General features: G+C 47.6%; 1 protein-coding gene across 1 annotated transcript in view; it reads right to left on the bottom strand.

The window, feature by feature from the left end:
• Window positions 1-2,383: 2,383 nt before the first annotated feature.
• The window catches only part of LOC108791634 (beta-1,4-galactosyltransferase 3-like), a 40,409-nt gene continuing 28,675 nt past the window's right edge, over window positions 2,384-14,117 (bottom strand). The window contains exons 4-6 of the mRNA XM_018562174.1: window positions 9,817-9,939; window positions 7,527-7,631; window positions 2,384-2,691 (exon numbers count right to left, since the gene is read on the bottom strand). Coding sequence (XP_018417676.1) covers window positions 2,541-2,691; window positions 7,527-7,631; window positions 9,817-9,939 — 379 coding nt within the window. The 3' untranslated portion in view covers window positions 2,384-2,540. The remainder of the gene's footprint in view (window positions 2,692-7,526; window positions 7,632-9,816; window positions 9,940-14,117) is intronic.

Below are 14,117 nucleotides of genomic sequence, written 5' to 3'. Positions count from 1 at the left end.
CCCATTAAGGAAGCCAGGTGGCGTGTAATGACTCGCCACCGGGCTTCCTGATTTGCCGGGAAAGCCGTGCGGCGTTTAAAGACTCACCACCCAGCTTCCCAATTACCAGGGAAGCCGTCCCCATGCTTCTCGTCACTAGGTGATGAGAATGCATGGAGCTGACTTTCTGGCCAATCAGGAAGCCGGGTGCCGTGTAATCATGAAGCGCCTGGCTTCCCGATTGGCCAGCTTCCAACCAATCAGGAAGCCGGACAGCGCATCATTACACGCTGCCCGGCTTCCTGATCGGTTGGAAGCTGGCCAATCGGGAAGCCAGACGCCGTGTAATGACTAGGCGCACGGTTTTCTGATGGGCCGGGAAGCTAGCTTCATGCTACCTCGTCACCTCATGACGAAGGAGCCGGCATTCTGGCCAATCAGGAAGCTGGGCGCCTGGCTTCCTGATTGGTCAGAGAGCCGGCTCCATGCTTTCTCTTCACTTAGTGACGAGAAGCATGGTGACGGTCGCCCTGCTAATCAGGAAGCCGGGGGGCGAGTCATTACACGCCGCTTCCTGAATGGGACTTCCGGTACTCCGTATTTGGTATCGGCGAGTACCAAAAGAAATATATATCGGTACTCGATACCGGAATACCAGTATCGGTGCATCCCTAAATTTAACTTTGCTTTTTGTCCTGGTGACCATGGTCACTGCAATTGAAATCCAACATTTTGAGTTGTCACCAGAATAGGAATATAGGGGAGCTCTTCACATGGGGACACCTGAGGTTTTCTCTACAGGACAGGAAGTTGAGGACCCTTTCCCACAAGGTGATGAGGTGAAGATCCACTGCACGGATCCTCTCCTGAACACGTCAACGCACATGTGACACATCCGTGCCCATACCGTTTATTGTTCCACCTTGCAATGGGGGCAACAAACGGAAACTGCCGGATGCCCTGACCAAGAGGAACATTAGGTCACACATGCTGTAGACCAAGGGTAGCCTAACTCCGGCCCACCAGCTGTGGTGAAACTACAAATCCCATGATGCATCTCTCTCCGGGAGTCATGTCTGTGGCTGTGAGAATCTTGCAATGCCTCATGGGATTTGTAGTTCCACCACAGCTGGAGGGCCAGAGGTTTGCTACCCCTGCTTTAGGGTATCATGGACTCATCCTCGGAAGGGGAGTCCTGTATCTGTATACTTGAGGACCACGCTGGACGTATGACCAGCCTGAAGATTTGTGTAAAACAAAAATAGGCAAAAAATACATACAGGGGTGCCTCCATGGGGTGAGCCCAAAGTATATATGGTTTGCCTATGTGGAGCACTGCTAAACAATGTCTTTTTGCCAAATTCTGATATGGGGGGGGGGAGCAGAGAACTCAACTTTCAAAATAGTTTCTATTGTTCATATCCGTTAAAATATTTTTAAATATAAGTTTCACCACAGCTGGAGGGCCGGAGGTTTGCTACCCCTGCGCTAAAGTATATCCTCAGTCATATGGATGAGTGACGCTGTCGCCTCACTCAACCTGGAAGACTGAGGACACCTTGTGGCAGAAAAGAGGTACTGCAGGCGGGCACAACTCCAGAGAGAAAGTGAGTATAGCAGCCAAAGCTTTTTTCCATTTGTATTCCTCCTGGGGACATTTTTAAAAACTTTTATTCCAAGGTACATTCCAACGTATAGATTTTTATTTCAGAAACGCTTGACATTTTCACATTTGAGTAAGACCATCTTGTCCACTCCGCTCTAGTAAAGTCATTCAGCATATGATTTCCATAGTCCTTGGGGGGCGGGGTTTCTTCCCACCCTCACACATTATTGGCATTAAAAAGGCACTTTGGATAGAAAGTTAATACTGGTTGTTGATCCATTTGCATTCAAGCGTCTGTGTGATACCTTCTATGATTTTTTTCGGATAAGTTAATGTGCGGCAAAGAAAACAAAAAATTGTCCATAATAAATGCAAGGAAAAAAAAATAAAAAACAGAAAAAGGAAAAAAAAAAAAAAATGAAATTGTCATAGGAGCAAAATATTTCTTTGACTCTGAAAAAGTTCAAGTTTGAGCCTCATCAGTCCACTTGGAAGGAAGTTCGTGCAACAAGCCCTCTGAAATCTGCCCGATTGTGAAAAGATTGAAAGAATTCTATATATTTTATAAAAAAAATAAATCTGATTTCACGAAGTGACAGGAAAGAAAAACAAATCACCGGGGCCCCCAGAGATGTCTTGCAAAGCCGTGTGCACAAGTCTATTCTACTGGGGGACCAACCCCAGAGGTGGAGGGGGATGTGTTGTAACTATAAAATCCAAACCCTGGGGACACCAGGAGACGTCACGGCGGGTCCAGCAACACTGTATCCAATCTTTGGTTTTTTAGCCTTTTGTTGATCTCTATAAAAAGAAAAGTGTAAAGAAAAAAAAAAAAAAAACATATATATTGCATTTTATTGTCCACATGTTGAGTCCCTGCTCATCATCTTGGAAGGACGCTCGGGGTGGGAACAAAATAGGGCACATCTGGTTGGGGCGGGAGGAAGGTCGGATCTCACGTCATGGGTCGGAACCCTTTCTCGGAGCCAATGTCTACGGTGATATTGGTGTACAAAGGATGCAGCTCCTTGGACAGGAAGTTGTACTGGAGAGCGTTCATGCCGTCTTGTCGCCACGTCCGCCGGGTTTTTGTCAACAAGTTGAACCTGTGATGGAAAATGGGATAACGGTGAGAGGATTGAATTGCAGTCTGAAAGCTTTTAAAGCTCTTTAGCATTACGTTAGGGATGCACCGATACCGAGTATTGAGATAGGTACCACTCGTACTCGCTCCGATACTGGAACTTCCGGTCAGAGGGAGATCTCCCTCGTATCGGCAGTGCTGAGGGAGCATGGAGCTCCCCAATAACCTCTCAGTGACCCCTTTGTACAATGGATAGTAGTCTTGGACCACCTACCAGTCACAAACTTCCAATACACCCCAATAACCTCCCAGTGACCCCTTTGTACAATGGATAGTAGTCTTGGACCTCCTACCCACTACAAACTTCCAATACCACCCCAATAACCTCTCAGTGACCCCTTTGTACAATGGATAGTAGTCTTGGACCTCCTACCCCTTACAAACTTCCAATACCACCCCAATAACCTCTCAGTGACCCCTTTGTACAATGATAGTAGCCTTGGACCTCCAACCCACTACAAACTTCCAATACACCCCAATAACCTCTCAGTGACCCCTTTGTACAATGGATAGCAGTCTTGGACCCCCTACCAGTCACAAACTTCCAATACACCCCAATAACCTCCCAGTGACCCCTTTGTACAATGGATAGTAGTCTTGGACCTCCTACCCACTACAAACTTCCAATACCACCCCAATAACCTCTCAGTGACCCCTTTGTACAATGATAGTAGTCTTGGACCTCCTACCCGCTACAAACTTCCAATACACCCCAATAACCTCTCAGTGACCCCTTTGTACAATGATAGCAGTCTTGGACCTCCTACCCGCTACAAACTTCCAATACACCCCAATAAACTCTGTGACCCCTTTGTACAATGATAGTAGCCTTGGACCTCCAACCCACTACAAACTTCCAATACACCCCAATAACCTCTCAGTGACCCCTAAGTACAATGGATAGCAGTCTTGGACCTCCTACCCCTTACAAACTTCCAATACCACCCCAATAACCTCTCAGTGACCCCTTTGTACAATGATAGTAGTCTTGGACCTCCTACCCGCTACAAACTTCCAATACACCCCAATAACCTCTCAGTGACCCCTTTGTACAATGATAGCAGTCTTGGACCTCCTACCCACTACAAACTTCCAATACCACCCCAATAACCTCTCAGTGACCCCTTTGTACAAAGGATAGCAGTCTTGGACCACCTACACGTTACAAACTTCCAATACACCCCAATAACCTCTCAGTGACCCCTTTGTACAATGGATAGTAGTCTTGGACCACCTACACGTTACAAACTTCCAATAACCTCTGTGACCCCTTTGTACAATGGATAGATGTCATGAATGCATCAGAATGGCCGGGATTGCACAACGGATGGATGACTGTTCTGATTTCAACATCTAGAGATTAACGGAGAACAATAAATCCCGCAATGTCATCCAGAAACTTGGTCATTGAACAACTCGATGATGCGATTCTGAGGAATGATTCCTATTGTTGAAGTCGTATTGGGGCATTAGAAAAACCAACTTTACTTAAACACACAAGTGACCAGAACAAACATCTAAGGAGAGAACAATAAGCTGAGTCATGGGCCCCCAGCCAAAACCTTATAGCACGGAGGAATGCACTGGGGAAAAACCAAAGAAATCCAACTCCATCCAGTCAGAACAAAGCACGCTACGTGTGTAGACTGTAGCCATGCAACGTCTGAGGAGGTGCTTGAAAGACAAGAACAAGGCAAGGATCTAGGTGGCACGTAGCCTGTGGACTCGATACTAAAGCTGGCCAAAGACAAATCAATCATCAGTCAACTTCAACGGCTTTTGAGCCACTCAGAATCTCACGTAATTGGCAGCAACGGAGCGAAGGGGGCGGGCATAAAAAGCAGAACTTCTGTTTGCCATGCAAGGTCCGCTTTAAGTAAATATGTTCTTCTTTACCCAGATATGGAAACGCAACAGGGTCTCTTTAATCCCCTCCCCCCCGTGCACATTGTTCTCCTCTCTGTGTCAGCTCCATTTAGCTCTTGGGAGCAGGAAAAAAAAAAAAAAACACAGTTTCCCCTATATTAAATGATAAAACATTTATTATTACCCAATTTTTTGGTAAAATATAAAAGATGGGGTCACGTCGGGTAAAAAGACACCAAACATGTCAAGCCTTAAAATTGCGTGCGCGCGAAACCTCAAAAAACGATAATACCCAAAATTGGCCATAGGCGACGCTTTAAAAGCTGTTACCGCTCATCAGTTTAGTGTTATCAGTGATTGATGGCCCTAAAATGATTGCTCTCACTGCGACGTTCGCGGCGATATGTAACATGTGTAGCGCAATTGTAATTTTTGCGCGCTGGGGCACCGGACGCGTATTTACGTTTATAGGCACGTAAACATGGGGGTGGGGGAGTTAAACATTTTGCCGCGAACGAGCACATATAGGCGATCGGCGGGCTATGGACCCGCTGATCGCCTATATGTGAAACACCCGGTAACGGGTGTGTGCATTGATCGGGTCTTTTCTGCCCGTGCGTGCCCGCAGATGCAGCAGTGCCGTCCGTCCGTTTTTTTACTACGGGCGGACGGCAAGAGGTTAAAAGAGTGACAACACTGTCCTGTAGTGCAGTGTTTTGTTGTCACCCTGTGGTCAGAGTTTTCTTAGACATGCATATAGTTTTCAAGGGCCTCGTTCAGATGCATGCAATCATGCACGCATTTCCGCATTGCGCAAGAACGCTTGCTTGCTTCTATTTAGAAACCGCAGATATGCCTGCCCGGGTACCCCAAAGGCGGGAAGAGCTAACATCACGCCAATGTTCACGCTTGGTTGTAACAAACTACAAGTGCCATCATGCAATGGGAATTGTAGCAGCGATGGGCGTAAATTAGGAGTCAGAGGGGCGAGTTGCTGAGTGGGAGTCTGAGCTTCCCCAATCCATCCACTGCAGCAAGGAGCAATGCAATTAAGTCAACCGATCGCATATGAAGGAGCTACATAGGGGATGTTCTGAGACTGGCGGCCAGGAAAACAGTGAGTATATACCAGCCACCGGTCTGAGGAGGTGGAAATATAGAAGTATGACCTCTTGGTTTGCTGTCATGTGGAGATACACTATATTGCCAAAAGTATTGGAACGGGCCGTCCCCAAACTGTGGCCACAAAGTTGGGAGCATGAAATTGTCCAAAATGTCTTGGTATGCTGATGCCTTAAGAGTTCCCTTCACTGGAACTAAGGGGCCAAGCCCAACCCCTGAAAAACAACCCCACACCATAATCCCCCCTCCACCAAACTTTACACTTGGCACAATGCAGTCAGGCAAGTACCGTTCCCCTGGCAACCGCCAAACCCAGACACGCCCATCGGATTGCCAGACGGAGAAGCGTGATTGGTCACTCCAGAGAACACGTCTCCACTTCTCTAGAGTCCAGTGGCGGCGTGCGTTACACCACGGCATCCCACGCTTTGCATTGCACTTGGTGATGTAAGGTTGGATGCAGCTGCTCGGCCATGGAAACCCATTCCATGAAGCTCTCTACGCACTGTTGTTGTTGTGCTAATCTGAAGGCCACATGAAATTTGGAGGTCTGTAGCTATTGGCTCTGCAGACAGTTGGCGACTTCTGAGCACTGTGCGCTTCAGCATGCGCTGACCCCGCTCTGTCATTTTACGCGGCCTACCACTTCCTGGCTGAGTTGCTGTTGTTCCCGGTTGCTTCCACTTTGTTATAATCCCAGTAACAGGTGACCGCGGAATATTTAGTAGCCAGGAAATGTCACGGAACAACTGAATCCGATGATTTGTAGGGGTGTTCCAATACTTTTGGCAATATAGTGTATATCCGTGGCTGGATGAATGCATTAAAATACAGCAAGTGCGTAAAAGTAATAAATAAATATCTAAATATAAGATAAAATTTCAGCTTTATGTCTTTTGTTAGAACTTGGAGTCTCTAGAAATTTCTAGCAGATCTCAGACCAGTAGGTCAGACCTTAACCTGTCATGTGATTATTGCACAACATCATACAAGTAGAGGATGAAGAGATTAACCGCATATTTCACCCTCTCAGCAGGAATCTTAAACACATTACCCGAGCTTGTGACCACGAAGGAACTAGTTGGAGACCGGTGACCCAATAACATGTGGCCCCTGGGAGTCGCTGACGTGAGGCACACAGGGCCGCTGATGCATCAGTAGCTGGCTGACCTTTGAGAGGACGCGGCCATGAAACTGCGAGGGTCACATATCGCTGCATAATCATTTTGTGTGACTTGCTGTCTTTTCCAATAGTTTCCTCCCTCATATTATAACACTGAGAATGATATAAGCAGGTAGATGCTGTAAGGAGTAAACTCCGGCCTCCCAGCTGTGGTGCAGCTACAAATCCCATTGGACATTGCAACACTGACCGCCACGGGCATGATGGCATTTGTAGTCTCACCACAGCTGGAGGGTCAGAGTTTGCCTACCTCTGCTGTAAAGCCGCATTCACACGTCAATACAGATATGGACAGTGGATACGCGCAGCTGGAATCATAGTCCGCCCCGCCAGCAGTTACGTGAGGCTGAGGACAGTTGTCCAGCTGATTCCATATCTGTCCTTAGCCGCTGGTGACCACATGCGAACATCGGTGGACACCCACGGCTCCTGTCAGCCTATCGTTGGCTGTACAGGTTTCCTGGCCTCAGATGTTCATATACAACTGCGATTCTTGCAGCAGGAATCCGCTGTCTGGATCTATTCGGATGTGCGAATGGGGCCTACGCAGAGCATACACAAACATGCAATGCGTCGAGTGTAATCCACTGGGGAAATGCGTCCCTCAGCGCAGTCCTTCCTCTTACCGTTTCGGGTTTTGCTCGTTGCCTTTGTCATGTCCATGCTTTATCATTTTGTATCTTCCATAGCGAACCGGTGGCCGGGATATCAACTGACCACTGAGTGCAACTCTGCAAGATTCAGAAAAGAGAAATCCCGCATTAAATTGGGTAGCCGCCTCTTAAAATGCCGTAATAGCCCAACTCGGGGCACTGCACTTTGCCGCACTCCCTCCCTTCAGCGAATGTTCCCTGAGCCTGTATTTGTATGCTATTATATAGATTAAATCTTCAGGTAGGCCAAGTAATACCACAAGATCCAGGCTGGGAGGTCCTCCATGATGCAGAAAACACACGAGCGCCACAGCCTAGCGCAATGGATATGGCAATATAATGTGTGAGAATAACAATGGCGCATTCACTGAAGTATTGAGATTGGAGAAAATGATAACACGTAACCACAAGTGTCAGGCTGTGGAAGAAGGTTCTGTCCTGTCCTGTCCGAAGACCTCTTAATGGTATGTAACTGATGGTGATGTATGCACCTCAAATGGGAACACAACATTAGCATGAAATTGGAAAGGCAGCTATCTTTCCAAGACATCTCTCCACTGGACCAAGCTGCTGTTCCCCCACCGCCCAGGACAGTAGATGAACCTTCCACCGCGGCTTCGCCTGTACACCAGACATCAGATGAGCTCCCTCTCATACACCTCCATGTGAGTGCAATTTCAGCTTCTTTATATCTATTTTCTGCTTTTTCTTCTGCTAATGTTGTCCCATTTGAGGCACATACATCGCCATCAGCTACATACCACCAAGAGGTCTTCAAACAGAACCTTCTTCCACAGCCTGACACTTGTGGTTGCATGTTATCCTTTTCTCCAAGCCTAATACTTCAGTGAATGCACCATTGTTATTCTCAAACATTACATTGCCATATCCATTGTGCTAGGCTGTGGCGCTCGTGTGGGATTTTCTGTCTCCAGTTCTTCTGCAGGACACCTTCACCTGCCTACCAAAGAGCAGCACGCCAGCATCACCCAATTTTGAACACACAAAACTCCCCCCAAGTAACCACTCTTTAGAGTGCGTTCAATACACACCTCTTCCATGATGCAGAGAGCTCTCTGCAGCATTACACAGTGAGTTAGGTCTGTCACGTGATACCCCAAGGTCTGGGACTGGGTGGTCCTCTACTATGCAGAGATCTCCCTGCACCATTACACACTTAACCAGGTTGGCCGTGTGATGCCGCAAGATCCGGGCTGGGTGGTCCTCCATGATGCAGAGAGCTCTCTGCAGCATTACACAGTAAAAAGGATGGTCATGTGATGCCTCAAGATTCGGGCTGAGTGGTCCTCCATAGCGTGGAGAGCTCTCTGCACCATTACACAGTGAATCAGGTCAGCCGCGTGATGCCACAATATTTGGGTTGGGTGGTCCTCCATGAGGCAGAGAGCTCTCTGCAGCATTACACAGTAAATAGGATGGTCATGTGATGCCACAAGATCCGGGCTGAGTGGTCCTCCATAGCGTGGAGAGCTCTCTGCACCATTACACAGTGAATCAGGTCAGCCACGTGATGCCACAAGATCCGGGCTGGGTAATGCAGAGAGTTCTCCGAGCAAACCTATCTAAATCCTGTATAACAATAATAATTGCGCACAAGCAGTAGGCAGAGCGTCATTTTGAAATAAAATATACGCAGCCTACGCGCTGATTTTTCTCCAATGTGGTGGTAACATTAGGAACTTTTGACAATAACTAGTTTTATATAGTCATATGTACGTATGGAAACAAGCTTCTATTGTCTCGAGTATTGATTGTCTCCCGAAATGCGTTGGCTGTTTTATGCTATGATCGTATTATGAACAATCAAAAGCAACTCGGACAGTTTCATCATTTGGTTTGGCGTTCCTTTCTTCTTTTTTATACTTTAAATGAGGAAAGTGACAGAGTCTCTAAAGTAATGATTAATGAGGTAAATGTACAGGACCTGCTCAATGTCCCCAACCCTAATAAAAGGACGGCACTCCAGAACTATCTGAAGAAGCCGGCTTTATGTCAAGATGAATGCCATGAAAGACGTGTAAAGTAAACAGGCGGGTGCTAGCTGTAGAGAAACTATGTGAAATGTGACTTAAAACATAATGAAAGGTGGAGTCGGCAATTGCAGATAAGGTTAAGCTCCTCCAGCATTGTGCAACCGCGAGAAAGCCTCCAAGTGACTGATTGTGACACAAAGAAAACGGCAGCCGAAAGGACAAAGCGATTGACGCAGAGGACAGCTGAGCTTTTCACGTGCGGGACTCACCTGGTGGCGATGTCATCATCCTCGCCGCCCCAGCCCCAGTAGTTGTTGGGAAATCCGTTTATCTTCATGTACTGTTCGGGGGAGAGTGCCGAGACTCCACCAAAATAGTATTTATAAGGCAACCTGGAAGAGAAGAGAAAAACCTGTGAGATCGTGCGCGTAAATGACATGTAAGAAGTGAATCTGACACTCAGCAAACATATACTGCAGGTGAATCTTTTAGGTGAACGTAAAGGCAGTAAATGGTGAAAGTCTCATCTAGGGCCGGACAAATCCCAGGAGCCGGGTCGCCAACGCTCCTTAAAAATGACAGCGGGCGACCAACGTTTGAGGTTTTCTCTAGCTGTTGTCAATGGAGTTGGCTCCTATACATATCCAGCTGGCTCCTGGATTGGACAGACCGGCTCCTGAGTTCCATCGTCATTTGTCCACCGCGGTCTCAAATATGACATTTGGTGCCATGAACGACTGAAATTAAACACCTTCATCACCTTTTCTCCATCCTTTTCTGCGCTCTCCTGCAGCCACTTCCTGTCTACATTATTATTATACAGGATTTATACAGCGCTAACAGTTTGCGCAGTGCTTTACAATATAAGGAAGACGTTACAATCACAATACAATTCAAGACAAGATGGTAAGGAGGGCCCTGCCCCTGAGGGCTTACAATCTAAAAGGGAGAGGGAAGTGATACGTGAGGAGGTAGCTGTGTGGGGATGAATTGTTTGAGAATGTGATAGCTCAGTGGTTAGGTTGAGGTGGGATAGGCTTTCCCTACATCCCCACATGCACTCCAGCGATCGATGGCTGCATTGCATTTCTCAGAGCGGGTTCCCCGACAGTGACAACAGTGGACCATGTCTGTGTAATGTGCATCTGCAGAGTCACTAGTACTCCCCATCGGAAGCTCCATGTGACAACTCAGGAGCACAACTAGCAGACAGGGACAGAGTGTTGTCACCCTATAAAAGGAAGTGTCTGAACAAGGACCTTCATGGCAGGATCACCAGGGATTATTTTAATGAAAGTTGCAGATTAAAAAATGACTTTTAAACCGACATTAAAGGAGAACTCTGAAATGAAATGTTAACCCTTGTAGTGAGGCTACCCCTGCACTGCGTTTTGTCCAGGGAGCCAACATAACGCAGTTATACTCACCCGCCATGTGATCCCGGCTGGCTGTTAGGCCGGTCCCTTCACCCTCGCTCCCCATCTGCTCCAGCAGTCTAAGGACCAAGCAAGTCATTACATCCTATAGAGTGTATAGGACGTGAGGACGCTGGAGGGGCATACAATCCAAAAACCATAGGCTAATGGGCCCGCAGTAGTACGCCACACCCTGATAATGTGGAACAATGAACTGGAAAGGCTTTTTTGGGTTTTTAAGATGCACAATGGCTGAAGCGGAGGAGGAGAGAGGCTGAAGGGACTGTGGTTCAGGTGAGTATAACTCTGTCATTGTAGCTCACTAGACAAAGCGATCAGTGTACCCTTCCAGTGCCCGGGTAGCCCCATTACAAGGGTTAAGGTTTGATTTGCTCGAAGTTCTTCTTTACCATGTTAAAGCTTCTCTGAGATTTTCGTGAACTGGGTTTTCAGCTACTTCAATATGACATATTACAGCTGTGTATACATTAAGGCTCCAAATGTACATTTTTTTTGCATTCAGAAAGCACTCAACGAGCACCAGAAATAGAAGCCTTATCCTAAAACACTTAGCGAACACACAAATGAGCGCCGACTTCACCTTCGCTTCCTGAGGAAGAAGCCGACTATTAAGTATGACTCAGAAAATGATTTCCAAACGGCTCTAGAACTCTCACATATAAAAAAACCCCAAAATGAACGCCCCTGAAAATAACAAATATTCGCCGTTCTAACAGTCAAAAAGCCCAAATCCAACCACATTGTGTTTATGGCGACACAGCGGCTGCAGGCAAAGTCTATGGCCCCATTCACACACGAATCGGCCGGCAGTACAGCTCCGTGCTGGGCCGTACCAAACAGCTGCCGGGAAGGAAAGGTGCTGCGTGTGATTAGTACGCAGCCCCCATCCTTCTCTATGGGGCTACGCGGCTGTACGCCCCCCTACGCTCACCTCAATTGCAGGTCCGTAGGGGTGCGGGTGATCGTATTCATACGCCGCCGGAATGGATCCTGTATGCGTCCCGGCCAGAAAAACCGCATCCCTACGGACCTGCAATTGAGGTGAGCGTAGGGGGGCGTACAGCCGCGTAGCCCCATAGAGAAGGATGGGGGCTGCGTACTAATCACACGCAGCACCTGTACGTCCCGGCAGCTGTTTGGTACGGCCCAGCACGCAGCACGAAGCTGTACGTGCCGGCCGATTCGTGTGTGAATGGGGCCTATGAGCCACACAGGAAGGCTGGTCATACAGGATCACACAGGAGGGGTTGCCTTCCTTGTACACATTCCTGGCACTGCGGCAAATAATAATAGCGTCTTTCTCGTTTGTTGGGGACACAGCTTTGCTTTGGGGCAGGCAAACTCCGGCCCTCCAGCTGCGGTGCAACTACTAATCCTATTGGGTATTGCAAGACTCTTGATAGCCACAGGCATGACTCCCGGAGGCAGATGCATGATGGAATTTGTAGATTCACCACAGCTGGAATTTGCTTGACCTTCCTTTAGATAATCACCTACTGGGTATAGTGCCCCCTGCAGGAATAGGACACTAGGTACAGTTACAAAGACCCCCCTTTTTGTTTGAAAAAAACTCATTAAACGGCATTGCAGTGCAACAGCAAAGCCAGAGGGGCGGCTGCTGTGTCCTCCGATGAACGCAGAGAAAAGGATATTAAGGCGAGTACACACATTTTATTTTTCAAGCCAGTCCGGTTGCTTTGTCACCTAAGAACGGTCCTATGAGGTCTAAGGATACCCAACAGACGGTCATCAGCCGGAGATATGGACACGGTCATCCAGGGACTCAAATTCAACCAAACCTTTAGACAGAGTAAAGGGTTAGCACTTATGTAAGTCTTCAACATGCAGCCTATGTCCACATTGAAGAGATTAGATCTTAGGACCCCCCATTCAAATGTGTGTTGCATTGTGGTAACACATGGGAAAGCACAGGTTACTGCAATGGATGTAGTGCAATGCTGTACTGACTAGCACCCCAAGACACCCCTTAATGTTGCAGCGCACCACAACACACTACCATGTGCACAGAAAAAATGATGCATATCCAACTTTGCCAAGCTGGAACATTGGCAGCCCATTCCAATGAATGGGTGGCCTTAAAAGAGAACGATGGCCAAACCATTTTAGGCATTAGTTCCCTTTGAAGGTCACAGAATACATTTACTAATGCCTTCCTGTGACCCAAATCTCAAATGCCCGCTGTATGCTGATAGAGCAGAGCCGCACTGCAGCCAGGAAGGATCCCTGTAATATTGTCAGAATCCACCCCGCTGCCTGATTGACAGCTGGCTCTGCCTCTCTAGAGCCAGCGCCAGCTTAGCCCGCCCCCTCCCCTGCCTGTCCCTACAATGAGTGCTGGAGGAACGGAGAGGGGAAAGGAGAATCCCTGGAAAGCAGAAGATCGGGAACGGAGTGGTCAGAGGTCCCCCGCAGCTCTCACTAGTTCCCTTCCTATCACCTCCATGTATCCTGTAATGCCAGAGAGGTCGGCAAGAGGAGCCAGTGAGAGCTACATCAGACCCAAGAGATCGCAACTCCTGGAATTTCTACTGAACAAGGGCATTCCGGCAGCGGGTGGGGTAAGTACTCACAGTCTTATTTTACAGGTTCCTGGGTCATAATAACAGGTTTGACTTGACACTCTTATGGCTGAAGGCCCCACTGATGATCTTGCAGGCAGACAGGGCAAGCCTGTCTATATTTTATGTTCTCTTTGTCTTTAGGGTAATTTAAGGTGTATGTATGTAAACTAAGTCGTGTAAAAGCATTCCTCTGCCCATATAGACTCTTGTAATCGACCATTTTATTTCTTTTTATTTAGTTGTAAACGCAGGAATTTCCCCCAGTATATACAATACAGAACACCATCAGCAACTAACTTGCAGAGGAATAATCAAAAAATGGAATAAACACCTATTTTAACCCGTCACTTCTTGGTCACATGACTTTTTCTTATTCTTACCTTAGGATGGCCCGAGGGTGGGGTGAAGCCCCAGTGTGTTACATGTCCTGGTGACATCGCTTCAGTATGGCCCGAGGGTGGGGTGAAGCCCAGTGTGTTACATGTCCTGGTGACATCCCTTCAACTTTTTAGACCCCCCCCCCCCCCTTCCTCCAACCCCATGCAGCCCAAA

Source organism: Nanorana parkeri, unplaced genomic scaffold (assembly GCF_000935625.1).
Source record: "Nanorana parkeri isolate BGI_ZX_2015 unplaced genomic scaffold, ASM93562v1 scaffold563, whole genome shotgun sequence".
Lineage (NCBI taxonomy): Eukaryota > Metazoa > Chordata > Amphibia > Anura > Dicroglossidae > Nanorana > Nanorana parkeri.
This window is presented reverse-complemented; position numbering and strand designations above follow the sequence as displayed.